The sequence below is a fragment of the Ochotona curzoniae genome, unplaced genomic scaffold (genome assembly GCF_017591425.1).
Source record: "Ochotona curzoniae isolate NIBS_2020 unplaced genomic scaffold, NIBS_Ocur_1.0 scaffold_461, whole genome shotgun sequence".
Taxonomy (NCBI): Eukaryota; Metazoa; Chordata; class Mammalia; order Lagomorpha; family Ochotonidae; genus Ochotona; species Ochotona curzoniae.
This window is the reverse complement of record NW_024467120.1, coordinates 11,364,293-11,377,852: the sequence shown is the minus strand read 5'-3', so window position 1 is coordinate 11,377,852 and position 13,560 is coordinate 11,364,293. Positions and strand designations below refer to the sequence as shown.

The 13,560-nt window shown below is 42.9% G+C and overlaps 1 protein-coding gene across 3 annotated transcripts in view; it reads right to left on the bottom strand.

Annotated features, from left to right (window-relative positions):
* CARMIL1 (capping protein regulator and myosin 1 linker 1) overlaps nucleotides 1-13,560 on the bottom strand; it is a 318,749-nt gene that overhangs the window by 23,840 nt on the left and 281,349 nt on the right. For all 3 annotated transcript variants that reach the window (XM_040967705.1, XM_040967702.1, XM_040967704.1), the window contains 2 exons: nucleotides 9,424-9,490; nucleotides 9,001-9,197 (listed from right to left, as the gene is read on the bottom strand). In XM_040967705.1, coding sequence (XP_040823639.1) covers nucleotides 9,001-9,197; nucleotides 9,424-9,490 — 264 coding nt within the window. The remainder of the gene's footprint in view (nucleotides 1-9,000; nucleotides 9,198-9,423; nucleotides 9,491-13,560) is intronic.

Below are 13,560 nucleotides of genomic sequence, written 5' to 3'. Positions count from 1 at the left end.
CCTATATCCACATGGGAGATACAGAAGAAGCTCCTGGCTCCTGGCCCAGCTCCAACTGTTGTAACCATGTGGGGAATGAACTGGTGGATGAAAAGATTTCTCTCTCTCTCAATTTCTCTGTTGTTAACTCTGGCTTTCAATAGAAATAAATAAATCAAAAAAAAAAAAAAAACAACCAAAAAGTTGGTGAGAAGTCATGAAGAAACCATTCTCCAGCTCAGCATTTCTCTGGGAACAGACAACTCACAGAGCAGGGGCGATGTTTGATCTGTCAGTGGTGGGGGTTGGTTAGTTCTTAAGAAGGGAGACAAGTCACAGACCATCTGAACCACAGAGAAAGAGAAGATTGTGTGTCTATCTATGCTGCGGTGCCCAAGGCCAGACCCTCACCTGGCAGCAGTGGCTGGTCTGGTAGGTGGGAAAGCCCTTCTGTGTGATGTAGATTAGCAGGTCTCAGGGGCCTGAGGGAAACTGGGTACCTGTCATCAGGTGCACTGTTTTAAAACCATCATTTGCTTTACACAATGCCCTCCTTCGTTCGGTGGGAAGCTTCCATTACGTAGGTGAACTGAATTCAGGTTTTGTGAAATGCTGAGGAGGGGAACAACAGACAACAAAGAACTCTACATTGGAACGCATCTACTCGGGGCTTCACACTAGATTGTCCTACAGATTGCCAACAGAGCAGAGAATCAGCCAAGTCTGGAATTCTACTGCGAGGGAACAAGAGTCTCTCCTGAGACATAAAAGGTAAAGCAGTACACCTTGCTTGGATCATCCCTTCTCTTTTCAGGAAGAATGCTCAACAGAATCTCTAGAGCAGTAACCCTTAGGCTTCCCTGGTACAGAGCACCAGCGCACCTGCCCCCTTGAACTGAAAAGGAAAGCTGCCTCCAAATTTTGCTTATAGATCACACAGTGGCTCAGCACCTGAGGGGTGCCCACACAGGTCATGGAACAGGCAGACATGGAAGGATACGGTCCCAGGACATATGGTCCTAACAAGTGCCTTCCCTCTAGCTTCCACTCCAAGCATTCCTGTGAGTTTTGAGGGAGAAAAACTAAGATTTCCTTGTATGATGTTCCCCTCTGCCATTTCCTTGCCTCCTGCACAGAAGACAGATTCACAGCTGTACAAAATGTGCTAGGGATACTTGGAGAGAGAACCCCCACGGGTGCCAGAGACAGGTGTGGCAGAGTGTGGCAAAGCAGCCAGCTTTCCGGCAGGATGGGCCAAGTCCTGGGGTCGGACTGGACCTTTGCCTCTGCCAGTGTAGCCCTGTCATTTTTGAGATCAAGAGATTGAGAGTAGACAGTGGAGGAAAGTCAATTTTATCACTGGGAACTCTCCAGCAAGACTGTTTAAAATGCATCAGTTAAAGCAGAAAACTGGAGGGGGAATCGGCCTGGAACAGGAGCTGGGGAGAAGCTGAAGACTGAAATAAACGTGGTCTGTAAGAGTTCAAGGCCACACGCATGCAGTTTTAGTGCCTGTTCTAGGTAGTGGGAATCAGGCTACACAGACCTTGGGAGTTCTCAAATCCCACTGGATCTCAGCCTATTCTGCCAAGAATACACTTCAGACAGAAAGAGCAACACAGTTACTGGAGAGAGCAGAAGCCCCAGGCCTGAGCTGGCAGAAGCCACCTGCATTACCCTCAAAGGAAGAAAGGATTTTGCAAATAAAATCGCTGCCACTGATACTTGAAGTGAACAAAAGGCAGACTTGGCATGTCTGGTGTGTAGGTAACAATAATCCCAGAGTGCTGAGAAGATAAGCTGGCGACTATGAGGGCCTCAAACAACCCCACCCACCCTCTGTCTACCCTCCAAATCCACCAGGCACACAGCAGGCACTGCACCTGGGCTTCGATGAGGTCGCTGCCAATGCTCCCCTGTGTCTTCATAGGCTGGATGGAAAGAGAGGGCCAGGAAGCAAGGGCATTTGGGGCATTAGTAGCTCTTTGACTCAATACATCCGAAGAGTACTAATCACTAAGCCGAATCATTGTGGAATGTAACGTGCATCTACCAGAAGCATGGAATTGAAGAAGCAGGCAATCCATCAAGAAACCAAGAAGGAAATAAAATGAAGAAAATACAATTTAAAAAAGGGCGTAGGGAATAAGTTCGATGAGTTAGGGGGAAATGAGATAACCACAATATCGATCAATGGTAAAAACATTAAAAGTGTGTGTGTGGGGGGGCCCGGCAGTGTGGCCTAACGGCTAAAATCCTCGCCTTGAATGCCTCAGGATCCCATATGGGCACCGGTGCTAATCCCAGCAGCTCCACTTCCCATCCAGCTCCCTGCTTGTGACCTGCGAAAGCAGCCAAGAACGGCCCAAAGCTTTGGGACCCTGCTTCCAGGTGGGAGACCCGGAAGAGGTTCCTGGTTCCCGGGTTTGGATCGGCGCAACACCAGCCGCTGTGGCTCACTTGGGGAGCGAATCATCGGACGGAAGATCTTCCTCTCTGTCTCTCTCCTCTCTGTATATCTGACTTGGTAATAAAAATGAATAAATCTTTTAAAAAAAAAGTGTATTAGGAAGGAAAATGGGAGTTAGGTATCAATATAGGAGCTACTAAAACACTTAAATTCAAAGCATTTCATAAACTACTAAATGGATAATTAGACTAAGTGGATACCATCTGAAAAAAAATTTAGTTATCATAATCTATATTTCTAGACATAAATCTCTCCAAGATTTTGCCAACCTGAATAAATCTGTAACAAAATAAATCAAATATCTAGCCAGAAGAATATTGATAGACACATCACAGGCACACAGCACAGACAAGACGGCAGGCCCAGATGGCTTCCCAGAAGAGCAACAATTTCTATTACATGAAAACTGTTCCAGAGAATAAGAGAGCAGGCAGCTTCCCAGATACTCATGAAGAAGCTGTAATTCTTTAGCTTGTATTAGGTGGACAGCTGACACAAAAGACAAAATCACAATAAAGTATTAGGAAACAAAGCTTAATAGTATGCTAAAATTAAAATGTCATCATAGAGCTATAACATCATGAAAATGTATTAATACGATCTACCACCACAGCAGATTAGAGCAGAAAAAAAAAAAAAAAGAGCAAGCTCAGCAAATACTGGGAGAAAAAACAATCATTTATTGAAAAAAACCAAGCAAAATATTCGATTTCTCAATGGAGTATCGAATGGCATAAACTCTATCATGTCTATCCGTATCTATTTCCTCTTGCTTAATCAGTAGCAACATCCTCACTTATTTTAAGGATTGGTGTGACCACTTATTCTTCCAGATTCTCTTGTAGTTAACAATGGAGACAGGTTCATTTTAGCCAGTAACACGTGCTCAGTGGTACAGTAGGGTTTCGGGGTAAATCCAGATGTTCTAATAAAAGGTACTCTTTCCCCTGCCTGAAATACACTTATAAAAAAAGATTATAGACCATGTCTGAGAGAAAACTTGGACTGTCACCTGGATGAGACAGTCATTGGAAATCTGTGGTTGAACAGAAGCATAGAATGTGTAAGAAGTGACAAGATCAATAAACTCAAGTCCTCTGTTTTTGCCTTTAATGGCCTATATAACATCCCTTAACCAGAAACTCCCACAGAGAGCTGTGATGTGAGCAACAACTGAAATCCAAAATAGAGTGACCATGACAGAATACAGTTTAAGTTAGAGTGGTCAGCAGTACCCAAATTATTGTGTGCCATCTGTTGTCTTCACTATGCCCTTTCATAGGAATACTGGAACACACTCATACTTCCTAAAATGGAATTTCCACTCTAAATTTACCCCCCAAGAAGTTCTCTTTCTAAAAGTAGAGAGTTCCTCAAGTGAAAACTTGAACTGAGAAAATGATATTTGAAATCAAATTTGTATAAAGTTAATGGATTCATTCCTTAATAAACATGAGTAAAATTTCCCCAAAACCAAGTAGCTAAGAATGACATAGCAATGGCTTCCAGTGATTTTTTTTCCTCTCTTGCTCTCCCATTTTAATGTGAGGGAGGCAAAGGGAAAGCAAACATAATAAATATATTGCAGAGCATTAGTATTAATAAAATAGAGTAGCTTCGAAAGACAGTATTTGCATCCAGCATAGTGTAATTTATTTATTTGAAAATAGAGTAACAGAAAAAGAGGGAGAGACACACCATCTGTTTGCTATTGGTTCATTCCCCAAATGTCTGTCAACAGCCAGGGCTGGATTAGGCTGAAGCCAGGAGCCAGGAGCTCCATATTCGAGGTCCCCGTATGGGTGGCTGCAATCCAAGTCTTTGGGGTTCATCCTTCACTTCTTTTCCAAGGCACATCAGTAGGGATTGGACTAGAAGTGGAGCAGCTGGGACTCGAATGAACATGATTATGGGATGTTTGTGTTGCTTCAAGTAGTGGTTGTACCACAGTACCAGCCACCAGGACTGTATACTTTTTCTATGTATTCCTTCCAACATCTCAATGATGTGGGCAATGCTGCTTCTTCAGAAACAAGTAAGCTTAGGCCAGAAAAGAATGTGTGTGCCCAGGGCTGGATTTCACATTTTGCTTCTAAGCCAACATGCAAGGCTACATTCTGACTGACCAGCTATAATCTCATGTTTAAGAATTTTGGAGTCCATGAGCCCCGGGGTAGGGTTTCAGTGGGGGACAGGGTTCTGGTGGCATCCCCAGCCCAGGTCCTTGGACCTGCCTGTGAAAAATTGGTCCTCCTCAGTGGAAAAGATGGGACAGTAGATGGCAAGCCCTGATGGACATGGAGAATATGGCAGCTCACTGGGACCTGCAGAGGACATCTGGTACCATAGCAGAGGAAGGACAGAACAAATTGGACAACTACCCCAATCAAACAATGACAACAAAAATCTGGGTGAATGGAGACTCTAAGGTCGACTATGTCAACCAATCCTTGGATAGGCAACATCAATAGCATTTCAGAAGTATTGGAACAATCTGGGCAAAACCCTCAAAGCGTGTACCACATTGGGACCCTGAATTGATATCAGATGTCCATTTCCCATCCCTGGACACTGAGGCACTTGGGAGGCTAGGAATGGCTTCTTTCCTTTTCTCCTCCTTTCCCCCAGAAACAGGAAGAAAATTTTAATAGAAAATTTGGAAACAATGATCACATCCCTAATCCTTGACCTTCCCACCCTAATTAACTATATAAACATCATCTATAATAAAATAAAATAAAATAAATTTTAAACGTATTTAAAAAGGCACATTTTATCTTTTGTAATGAAGTGTAAATGTTAGCTAAGTCTTATGGCTTGACCCTGAATTAAATTTCTGTGCCCTCTTGATTTCTTTCCTATCTTCTTTTTAAAGTTATCTGCTCTTTTGGGCACAAAACTTAATTGCATTAATATTTGCAGACTACCAGGTCCTGACACGCTACAGTTAAACATAGCTTTGCTTTTGAAAATTCTGACACCTGAAAAAGTTCATTAGAAGAATTAGAGATCACACTGGCAAAGCCAAGAAAGACTTGGGGTGCACCAACTCTATTCAATCCTAGCAGGAAATCCAGTGATAATAGTAAATGATTGCCACCGCTGAATGAGAGTAATGAAAGCCACAACTTCCTTATTCTCACCTGAAACAAACAGGTGGACTTACAACCCACGTTTCACAGCCTCTGTATCTGCAATGGCATTGCTCTCGCTTTCAAAGCATGAAAGTATGGGTGTTTAGTCTCACAGTTCAGATGTTCTCATCCTACACTGGGGTGCCTCAGTTTGATTCTTGGCTTTTTTTAAAAATTCTGGTTTTCTGTTAATATGCACCCTGGGCAGCACAGGCTATGGCTCTAGGAGTTGGTTCCCTGTCACACACATGGAAGTCCCTCGCTCCTGACTTCCCCCTGGTTTAGTCTCAGCCACAGTTGTACACTTGGGGATTAAACCAGTGGATGAGATCTTTCCCCTTCTCTCTCCACCTCAAAAATAATAAAACAAAAATATATATTCCTTAAAGTTTATGTAACAGTGCATGAAATTTAAAAAAAAAATTTTTAGATAAAACAAAGTAAGTTGGAAAACAATGAATTAGAATGCTGCTTCTGTCCTTATTTCCATAGCACTGTGTGAAGCTGTTCAGATACATACAAGAGAAGCAAACACAATTAAAGCCTGATCTAAATGAGCAAATTATTGGTGAAGTAGATAAGCTGTGGTGGCATTCATTCTGCTCAGTGTCCAGCAGCTACTTCTACCAACCATAATATTGATTATCTATTACATTCCAAATCTGTATCAGGGACTGAGCATATTGTCATGGATAATAAATCACTGGCCCTCCCTACACAGAACTCAAAGACAAGGAGGAAACCAACAAAAAAAGCATGGCAACAGCTACAGGAGCACACACGTAGAGTCCTTGGAAGAGCCAGGACCTCAGTGGAAGGAGCCCTCTTTCTCTCCTTTCCTAAATAAATCCTACTTTGCAAACTAGAAAAAAAAAAAAAGATTTATTCATTTTTATTGGAAAGGCAGATTCACAGAGATAAAGACAGATCAGAGACAGAAAGATCTGCTGTCACTGGTTCACTCCCCAAGTAGCCACAATGACCAGAGCAGAGCTTATCCAAGGAGCCAGCATCCAGGAATTTCTTCTGGGTCTCCCACACGGAGGCAAGGTCCCAAGGCTTTGGCCCATCCTTCTCTGCCTTCCAAAAGCAGAGTGCTAACTGGAACAGCTGGAAAATGAACCAGCACCCACAAGGGATCCCAGGGCATGTAAGGCAATGATTTAGCCACTGAGGCATCACGCTGGGCATTGGCCAACTGTTGATATTCCCTGGGGCAGGAGTTCCAGGAGCAGGAAGAAAGTTTCCAAGGGAAGAAAGGCTCTTAGCTGCTATCTGTTGAAGCTAACATGCACAGGGACATCCAAGTGGGAGACAAGGGGATACCTCAAAACCTAGAGCTCAGCAGCAAAGCCAGCAGTTTACGAGAAAACCAACTCTGGAATAAGCTGGTATCACCCAAACAACAAAGAAACCATTTGGGTAGGAGTAGGGAAACCAGAAAGGTAGGCAGAAAACAGGGTGATGATTCAGACCACAGGAAAATTTGCATTTCTAGAAAATTGAAGTGTTCTGTGTAAAGGAACTATTATGTCATCAAGAAAGATGATAGGGGCCAGAATGTGTTAGGCTCCAGCACCCATGATGCTCACAAGAGCCAGAATGAATGTGGGACAGGCCGAGACAGGACTGGGGGCTGGTCATGCCAGGTTGGGCCATAGCACTGCAGGCACATGTGAGATCCAGGGCTGGGAGCAGGACTGGTAGGTGAACTCTGGGCACTCCCCCTTCCTGGCTGCAGCTTCCAGTGGTGAGAATGAGAGCCAAGGCTGGGAGTGAGGCATGCTGATCAAGGTAGCATTGCCTTTCGATACACATATGGGCTGAGTCTGGGGGTGGGGTAGGCTAAGCTAAGCCACAGCACCCGTGCCTGTGCACGACAGCTGGATGAGATGTGGGCTGGGCTGGGCTGAGCTAGGCTGCAACACAGACTGGCACATGGAAAAACCAGGGCTGGGGTGGACCTACTGGAGATTATTGGGGGTTGTCTCGATTAGGCTGTAGCATCCACCAGTGTACATGAAGACAAGACCTGTGGTGGGCTGGGCTGGACTAGGCCATAGCATCTGTTAGTTCACATGAGAGATGGGGCTGAAGGGTGGTACTGACCAGGCAGCTGCAACCACTGGTATGTGTGTTGGCTGGTACAGATGACAGACTTAACCTGACCCTGCACGGGTTAGCACACACAGGAGTCAAGTCTGAGGTCACCTCAGGTAAGGTTTCTTGGAGGTCTCCCCAACTAGATGGCTGAACTCAAACCCCAAGCACAGGGAAAACAACAAGATATGTGGTCCATCCTTACAGTGCATGTGTCAGGACTGAGTCTCCTCAGTTGCTGATGCCTGTGCAGTGGATACCATGCCCAGATGTACACAGGTCACATGACAGCCAGCTCACCTAGGCATCAGAAGGTGTCAAGTACCTTGTGATAGGTGGAAAGTAAAACAGGTAGAACCACTCTCTAAGCCAAGCTTTGCAACATGTTTCCAACATGTTTCCTGTGGAGGCACTACTAAGGTGGACTTGGTCAGCCAATCAACCCTGAAAAGATTTTCCCAATCCTAGTACAATGAAGCCGACAATGTCTCAGGATTATCAAAACACCGTGGGAACACTCTTCCTCACATCAGTGTCTCTAACGCGTCATCAAATGACTGTGCCTGTATCCCAGGTGCTGATGTAGTTTGACAGCAAGGAGTGACCCTCTCCTCTTCCCTCCTTAGACACACGGGAAAAAAAAAAGAGTTAAAACATTTGCCCTACCCACCTTCCTCTACACTTTGACCCACCCCACATGGTGAGAGACCCACATGGGTGTGCATCCCTCTCAACTACTACAAAAGAAAGTTAAAATAAAATTTAAAAAGAAGTTGACAGGTGATTAAAAATAAGCCAAGGGTTAGTCCAGGAGCAACCTGTGAAGGGTAGTTTCCAGGTGAATGGGTACACATGGAAGACTTCTGGCGGGTGTAGAGGAAGGAAGACACATAAAGCACACAGATGCTTTCTTTGAGAAGTTTGGCCACCAGGGACTGCAGAAGGTGGCCAGAACACAGAGGCTGGAGAGAATATGTACATGTACTCTGAAACCAAAACTTCTAATTATTAACCAATTCACTGGTGGTTATTGCATCTCTTCCCACACAGACAGTGCCACATGTATTTAGCTCTCTCCTTGTGTCTGATGTTTGTCTACACACTGTCAAGGGCAGCTCTGCTGCAGTGAGTTGCAATGAGTGCTATTCCCTGCAAAGTGAACATCAAGTGGAGATGCTGATGTGAGCATCCTATGGAGCAGGACTCCAGGAGCTTCAACTGCAAGTGCTAACCAGGTGCTGAGCTAGCAACATCTGTGGCTTTCCTCCACCTCTGGGAAACAAAGGGGCAGGAGGGATGGCCTCGGTGCCCACCTACCGCAGCTTGGGTGGGCTGCTGCTTCTTATTCCTCTTGGGCCTTAACTTGGTAAAATGCTCCAGCTTCCTGCCCTCTTCCGAGGGCAGCTCAGAGATGAAAGCCGAGCTGCGCTTCTCTGGCCTGACGCATGGGAAAGGCGGGTCTTCGATGTGGATGGGCACTTCTTCCAGGGCTTTATCCAGATCAAACTCCATTTCTGAAATAAAACACAGCCCAGGGCTGGAGCTTAACTCATGGGGAGAGATTTTAAAAATTCCCAAAAGGAATTGTAAAACAGGGAGCAATGACTATCCATTCACATAGCACCTAATTTTTTCTTGGGATTTACCCACAGTGTCCCCCAAGAAATAGCCCCAAACTTCCAGGCAGTCCCTGCTACAGAGTTTCCCAGATACCAATACTGCTTTTAGCAAAATACTCACCAAAGGCCCTGGATACGGGTCGCAGCATTCGGCTGTGGATACTCTTCCTTTTGGATTTTGGAGTCATCTGGCAACAAAAATAAATAAATACCACTTAGGGAGTTAGAGAAAACTTGCCTCTCAAATCTCAGACAACATTCTGGATCAACTGTTTGAGCTCAGTATTTGTTTTGTTTCTTTGAGGGTGGCTGGGAAACATCTGCTAGCCTGGAATCAAAAAGACTGAACGGATACATTTTAATTTCAAATGATACAGCTAACTTCTTTCTCCCCACCTCCCCACCCCCAGCCCTAACCAGACAAAATCTATTTATAGAGCAGAAAAGAATAAGTATAGAGAATTTAATTTCAGGCTGTACATGGAGGGCATTAAAGTTGATATGAGGAACAAAATTCAACAACTAAAACGCAGTCAGAAAAAGTGGGATGCACAATTATTCACTATTCTCTTTGCTGATTACCACAGTGACATGAAGCCACAGTGAACTCTGGATGTCACTGCAGCAATTTCAGCAGCTGAACTTTTTGTTTCACATTTTGCCTCCACAATTTTGGTGGTTACATCATGAGCAAAGAGTAATTAGAAAAAAATTTTTAACATTATGAGGCTGCATCTGCTGACACTTCTCAAGAAGATTGCTGATCCAGCTAGTGGTTTAAAAAATGAAGTCCAAACCCAAAGGAAAGCTCTGGCTAACTGAATCACACCAACCCTCAAAAAGAAAGGGTCCTCTCCTCCCACAGAGCATCACAGATGGCAAAGCTGCAGGGAATCTTTGTCATCACTTGCACAAATAAACTCAAGGGGAAACCAAATCATGAAGACTGAGGCTCGGGCTGTGGGGAGGAGCCCTGAGGCTAGCGAACCAGCATCCTTCATGCCATATCATCCATTACCAACACACAGGCAGGTGGACTTCTGCAGTGTTTGAACTACTTTTATACTAGGATCCAGTCAACGGGTAAACTAAAAACATAACTGAAAGAATGTAGCTGAATACTTTTGTCTAATAACTTAGTATCTAAGATGGTCTCATGAAATCCCCACATTGGAAAATACTCTTAGGGTCACAGAATAAACTAGTTCCTACCTTCTTCTAAACAAATAACTTGATAATTAAATTATGCCAGTTTGAATAATAACATCTCTTTGCTTTGCAGTCAAGAGAAAATGGGGAGAGAGAAAATGATGAGAATTGTAGTTAAAACTATTCTTAAATTTGTTGCTTTGGTACTTCCAAATTTTTGCCAAAGGCAGACAGTCTGAATATCTAAAGAACAGGTTGTGTGGGTGCAATAAGAATAGTCAACACAATGCTACTGGAAAGGAATCCAGTTTTAATACCATTCTCTCCAGACTAGCCTTGCAGCTGCCTGAAAAAAAAAATATATATATATATAAATATCAAAGGACTAACTGGTCTACTTACATGTGAAACCTCAAAAATAGTTAAGCCTCAAGAGATACCAACTACAAAAATCTATATCATGAAAAAGTCTTTCAACATTCTGGCTACCCTAGGCATAAGCCTGGTATAAACAGAGAACAAGGAATACCTTGGGAGATAACTTCCATCAATTGCATCTAGATAGTCAGAAATAAACAGGAAGTTTTAAATCAACTAAAGACGTCTTCCAATATTTTTTTTCCAGTGACCCATGACTAGATTTCATGGAAAGGATATTCTTGGGTAAAAATAAGCTGGCTCTGGGTTCTTTATGATAAAATATTTTAAATATGTCAAATCCATGAAATTTGTGACACTGCAAATATATTGCAATAATGTTTTGAAAATATGTGAAAAGGAACAGATATCAACTATAACACATATAGAAAAAAAATCAATTTACAGATTGTCCATCTATAAGAGACAAATTCATCCAATTTTTTGATGGTTGACATTGATTAAAGGGGAACTAGTTTATTCTTGATCTTGTTTTCCTGCCTCAAAACCTAGTATACAAAATGACATTCATTAAAAATGCATTTTAAGCAATTTCACTGATTCCTTTACTTCTTATGTTCTTTACAAATAACTTTTTAAAATTACATTTTCATATCATACCTGTAAGTTCTCGAGTGTGATCATGTTTTCACAAGGGCAGTGGCCTAAATACTGAGAACTTGACTTTAGGCCATTTTCCACACCTGGTATTAAGAATGCAACCCAGTTTTCAACTCTTTTTCTCAAGGGATTTAAGTGTAACAACAGACAGGAAAGAATAAATTACATTTCTCCCCAATTTCCCTTTGGAATTTGGCTCTTCTGTAGCTTTATGGAAAATACAGACTTAATTCAATCCTTGTACTCCTACAATCCCACTACATGTAAACATAAAGAGGGACAATGATTGTGCACCTCATTAAACATTTAGGAGCAAGTTCTAGATGTTTCCCCAGAAACACGGTTTATCTGTACTCATCAAAACTGCTGGGTTGATGGACAGGATCAATATCCTGAAGGAAAAAAAACCTGACCTTGCCATTATCTTGGCCATTGTTAGCTGTCTTCCCCTTTTGTACCAAAATGACTGGGTTATTTTCTCAAACTTATAGTCCTTGAACTTAGCTGAATACCCAGCAATGCTAAATATCTTCCGGGTAAGGGAAAATCTCAAGTACCCATCAGACAGGAGGTCAGCAGATGGAGCAGAGAAGCCTTTCATAAACCACATCCTGGTTAACAGGGTCAATGCTGCCACGTATACAACATCATCACAAAAAATGCATTCGCCCAAAGGGCTGGGGTCCTGGCACAGTGGGTAAGGCTGCTGCTGTCAATCCACGTCCCGACCGCTCCACTTCCAACTCAGCTCCCTGCCAAAGTCCCTGGAAAGCAGCACAGGATGGCCCGAGTCTCTAGGCCCCTGCATCTACAACAGAGACCCAGAGGAAGCTCTGAGCTCCTGCCTCTGGCTTGGCTAGCCCCAGCCACTGCAGTCATTTGGAAAGTTAACCCACAGATGGAAGATTCTTTCTCTGTCCCTGGAAGTAATATTAGAAGGCAACCCCAGACAGACTCCTTTTTCATTCTAACATCACAAGCCATCAACAACCCCCCAAGATGGCAGACTAGAGAACAAACATCCTGGCTTTACTTTCTAAGACTCCAAGAACAGATTCACTTCCTACATCACTCTGGGTTCCCACTCATTTAAATCCAATTTTTCATGCCAAATTTAAAATGACTCTCTCCTGCAGCTAAAAAAGGAGATATGTCCACTTACGTCATAAGTTAAAGAATAATGCTGGAACCTCACAGACAATCCAACATCTTTTCCTGGCAAATACACTGAAAATGTAATTCCTAAGTATACTAATTCTTAACAACAACAACAAAAAAACCTAAAGTTAAATTGCTTATATTACCACAAAAAAGAAATGAAGTGATTTTCTTATTTGTTTTCCCAAGTCTGTGTGGCGTATAATAATACTCTCCCAACAAACTCAGGAACCCATGATTATCTACCCAAGGTTTAAAGAAAGGACTACTAGTAGCTGAGAGACAGATTAGGAAAATATTCCAGTACAAAAAGCAAATCCTCATGTTGGCTTTTTGCCATTTTAGGCCTAAAACAAGTACTCTGACAGAAACCAGGAAAGTAAAAAAAAAAAAAAATCTTGGAAGTTTAAATAATCAATTTTTTTTTTTTAGTTATCATCATCACTATTAAGTGAATGGCATAAGCACTTTTCCCCCTCTGGAATATTCAACATTTCAATGCCCCCCTCCTTCAATATTCAACACTCTCTTGCTGTTAGACACATGGCTGGGATATTTTAAATTCATCATTTGTTTAGCTGGCTGAATCATCTTGGAAAACGCAATCTTGTCTCTAAATCATTGCCTCTTTCATTCATGATCTACAGATGGGTGACCACACTAATCTCCTGGGAGTCCAGCCAGACAGCACAGAAGCAAATGAAACACGAGAACGTCAACCAGAGCAGCCAGAAACTGCAGAGCCACCAAAAAAATACTTACACTTGTACAGCAGAGAGTCTCCATGCAGCAAAAAGAAAGGAAAAAAACATGAATGGAAGAGAGATAAAGCTGGAGAAGGGGAGGGACAGAGACGCCATTCACAAAGAAACAGAAAAGCTCAAATAGATAAAAAGCTTTCACAGCAAAGGAC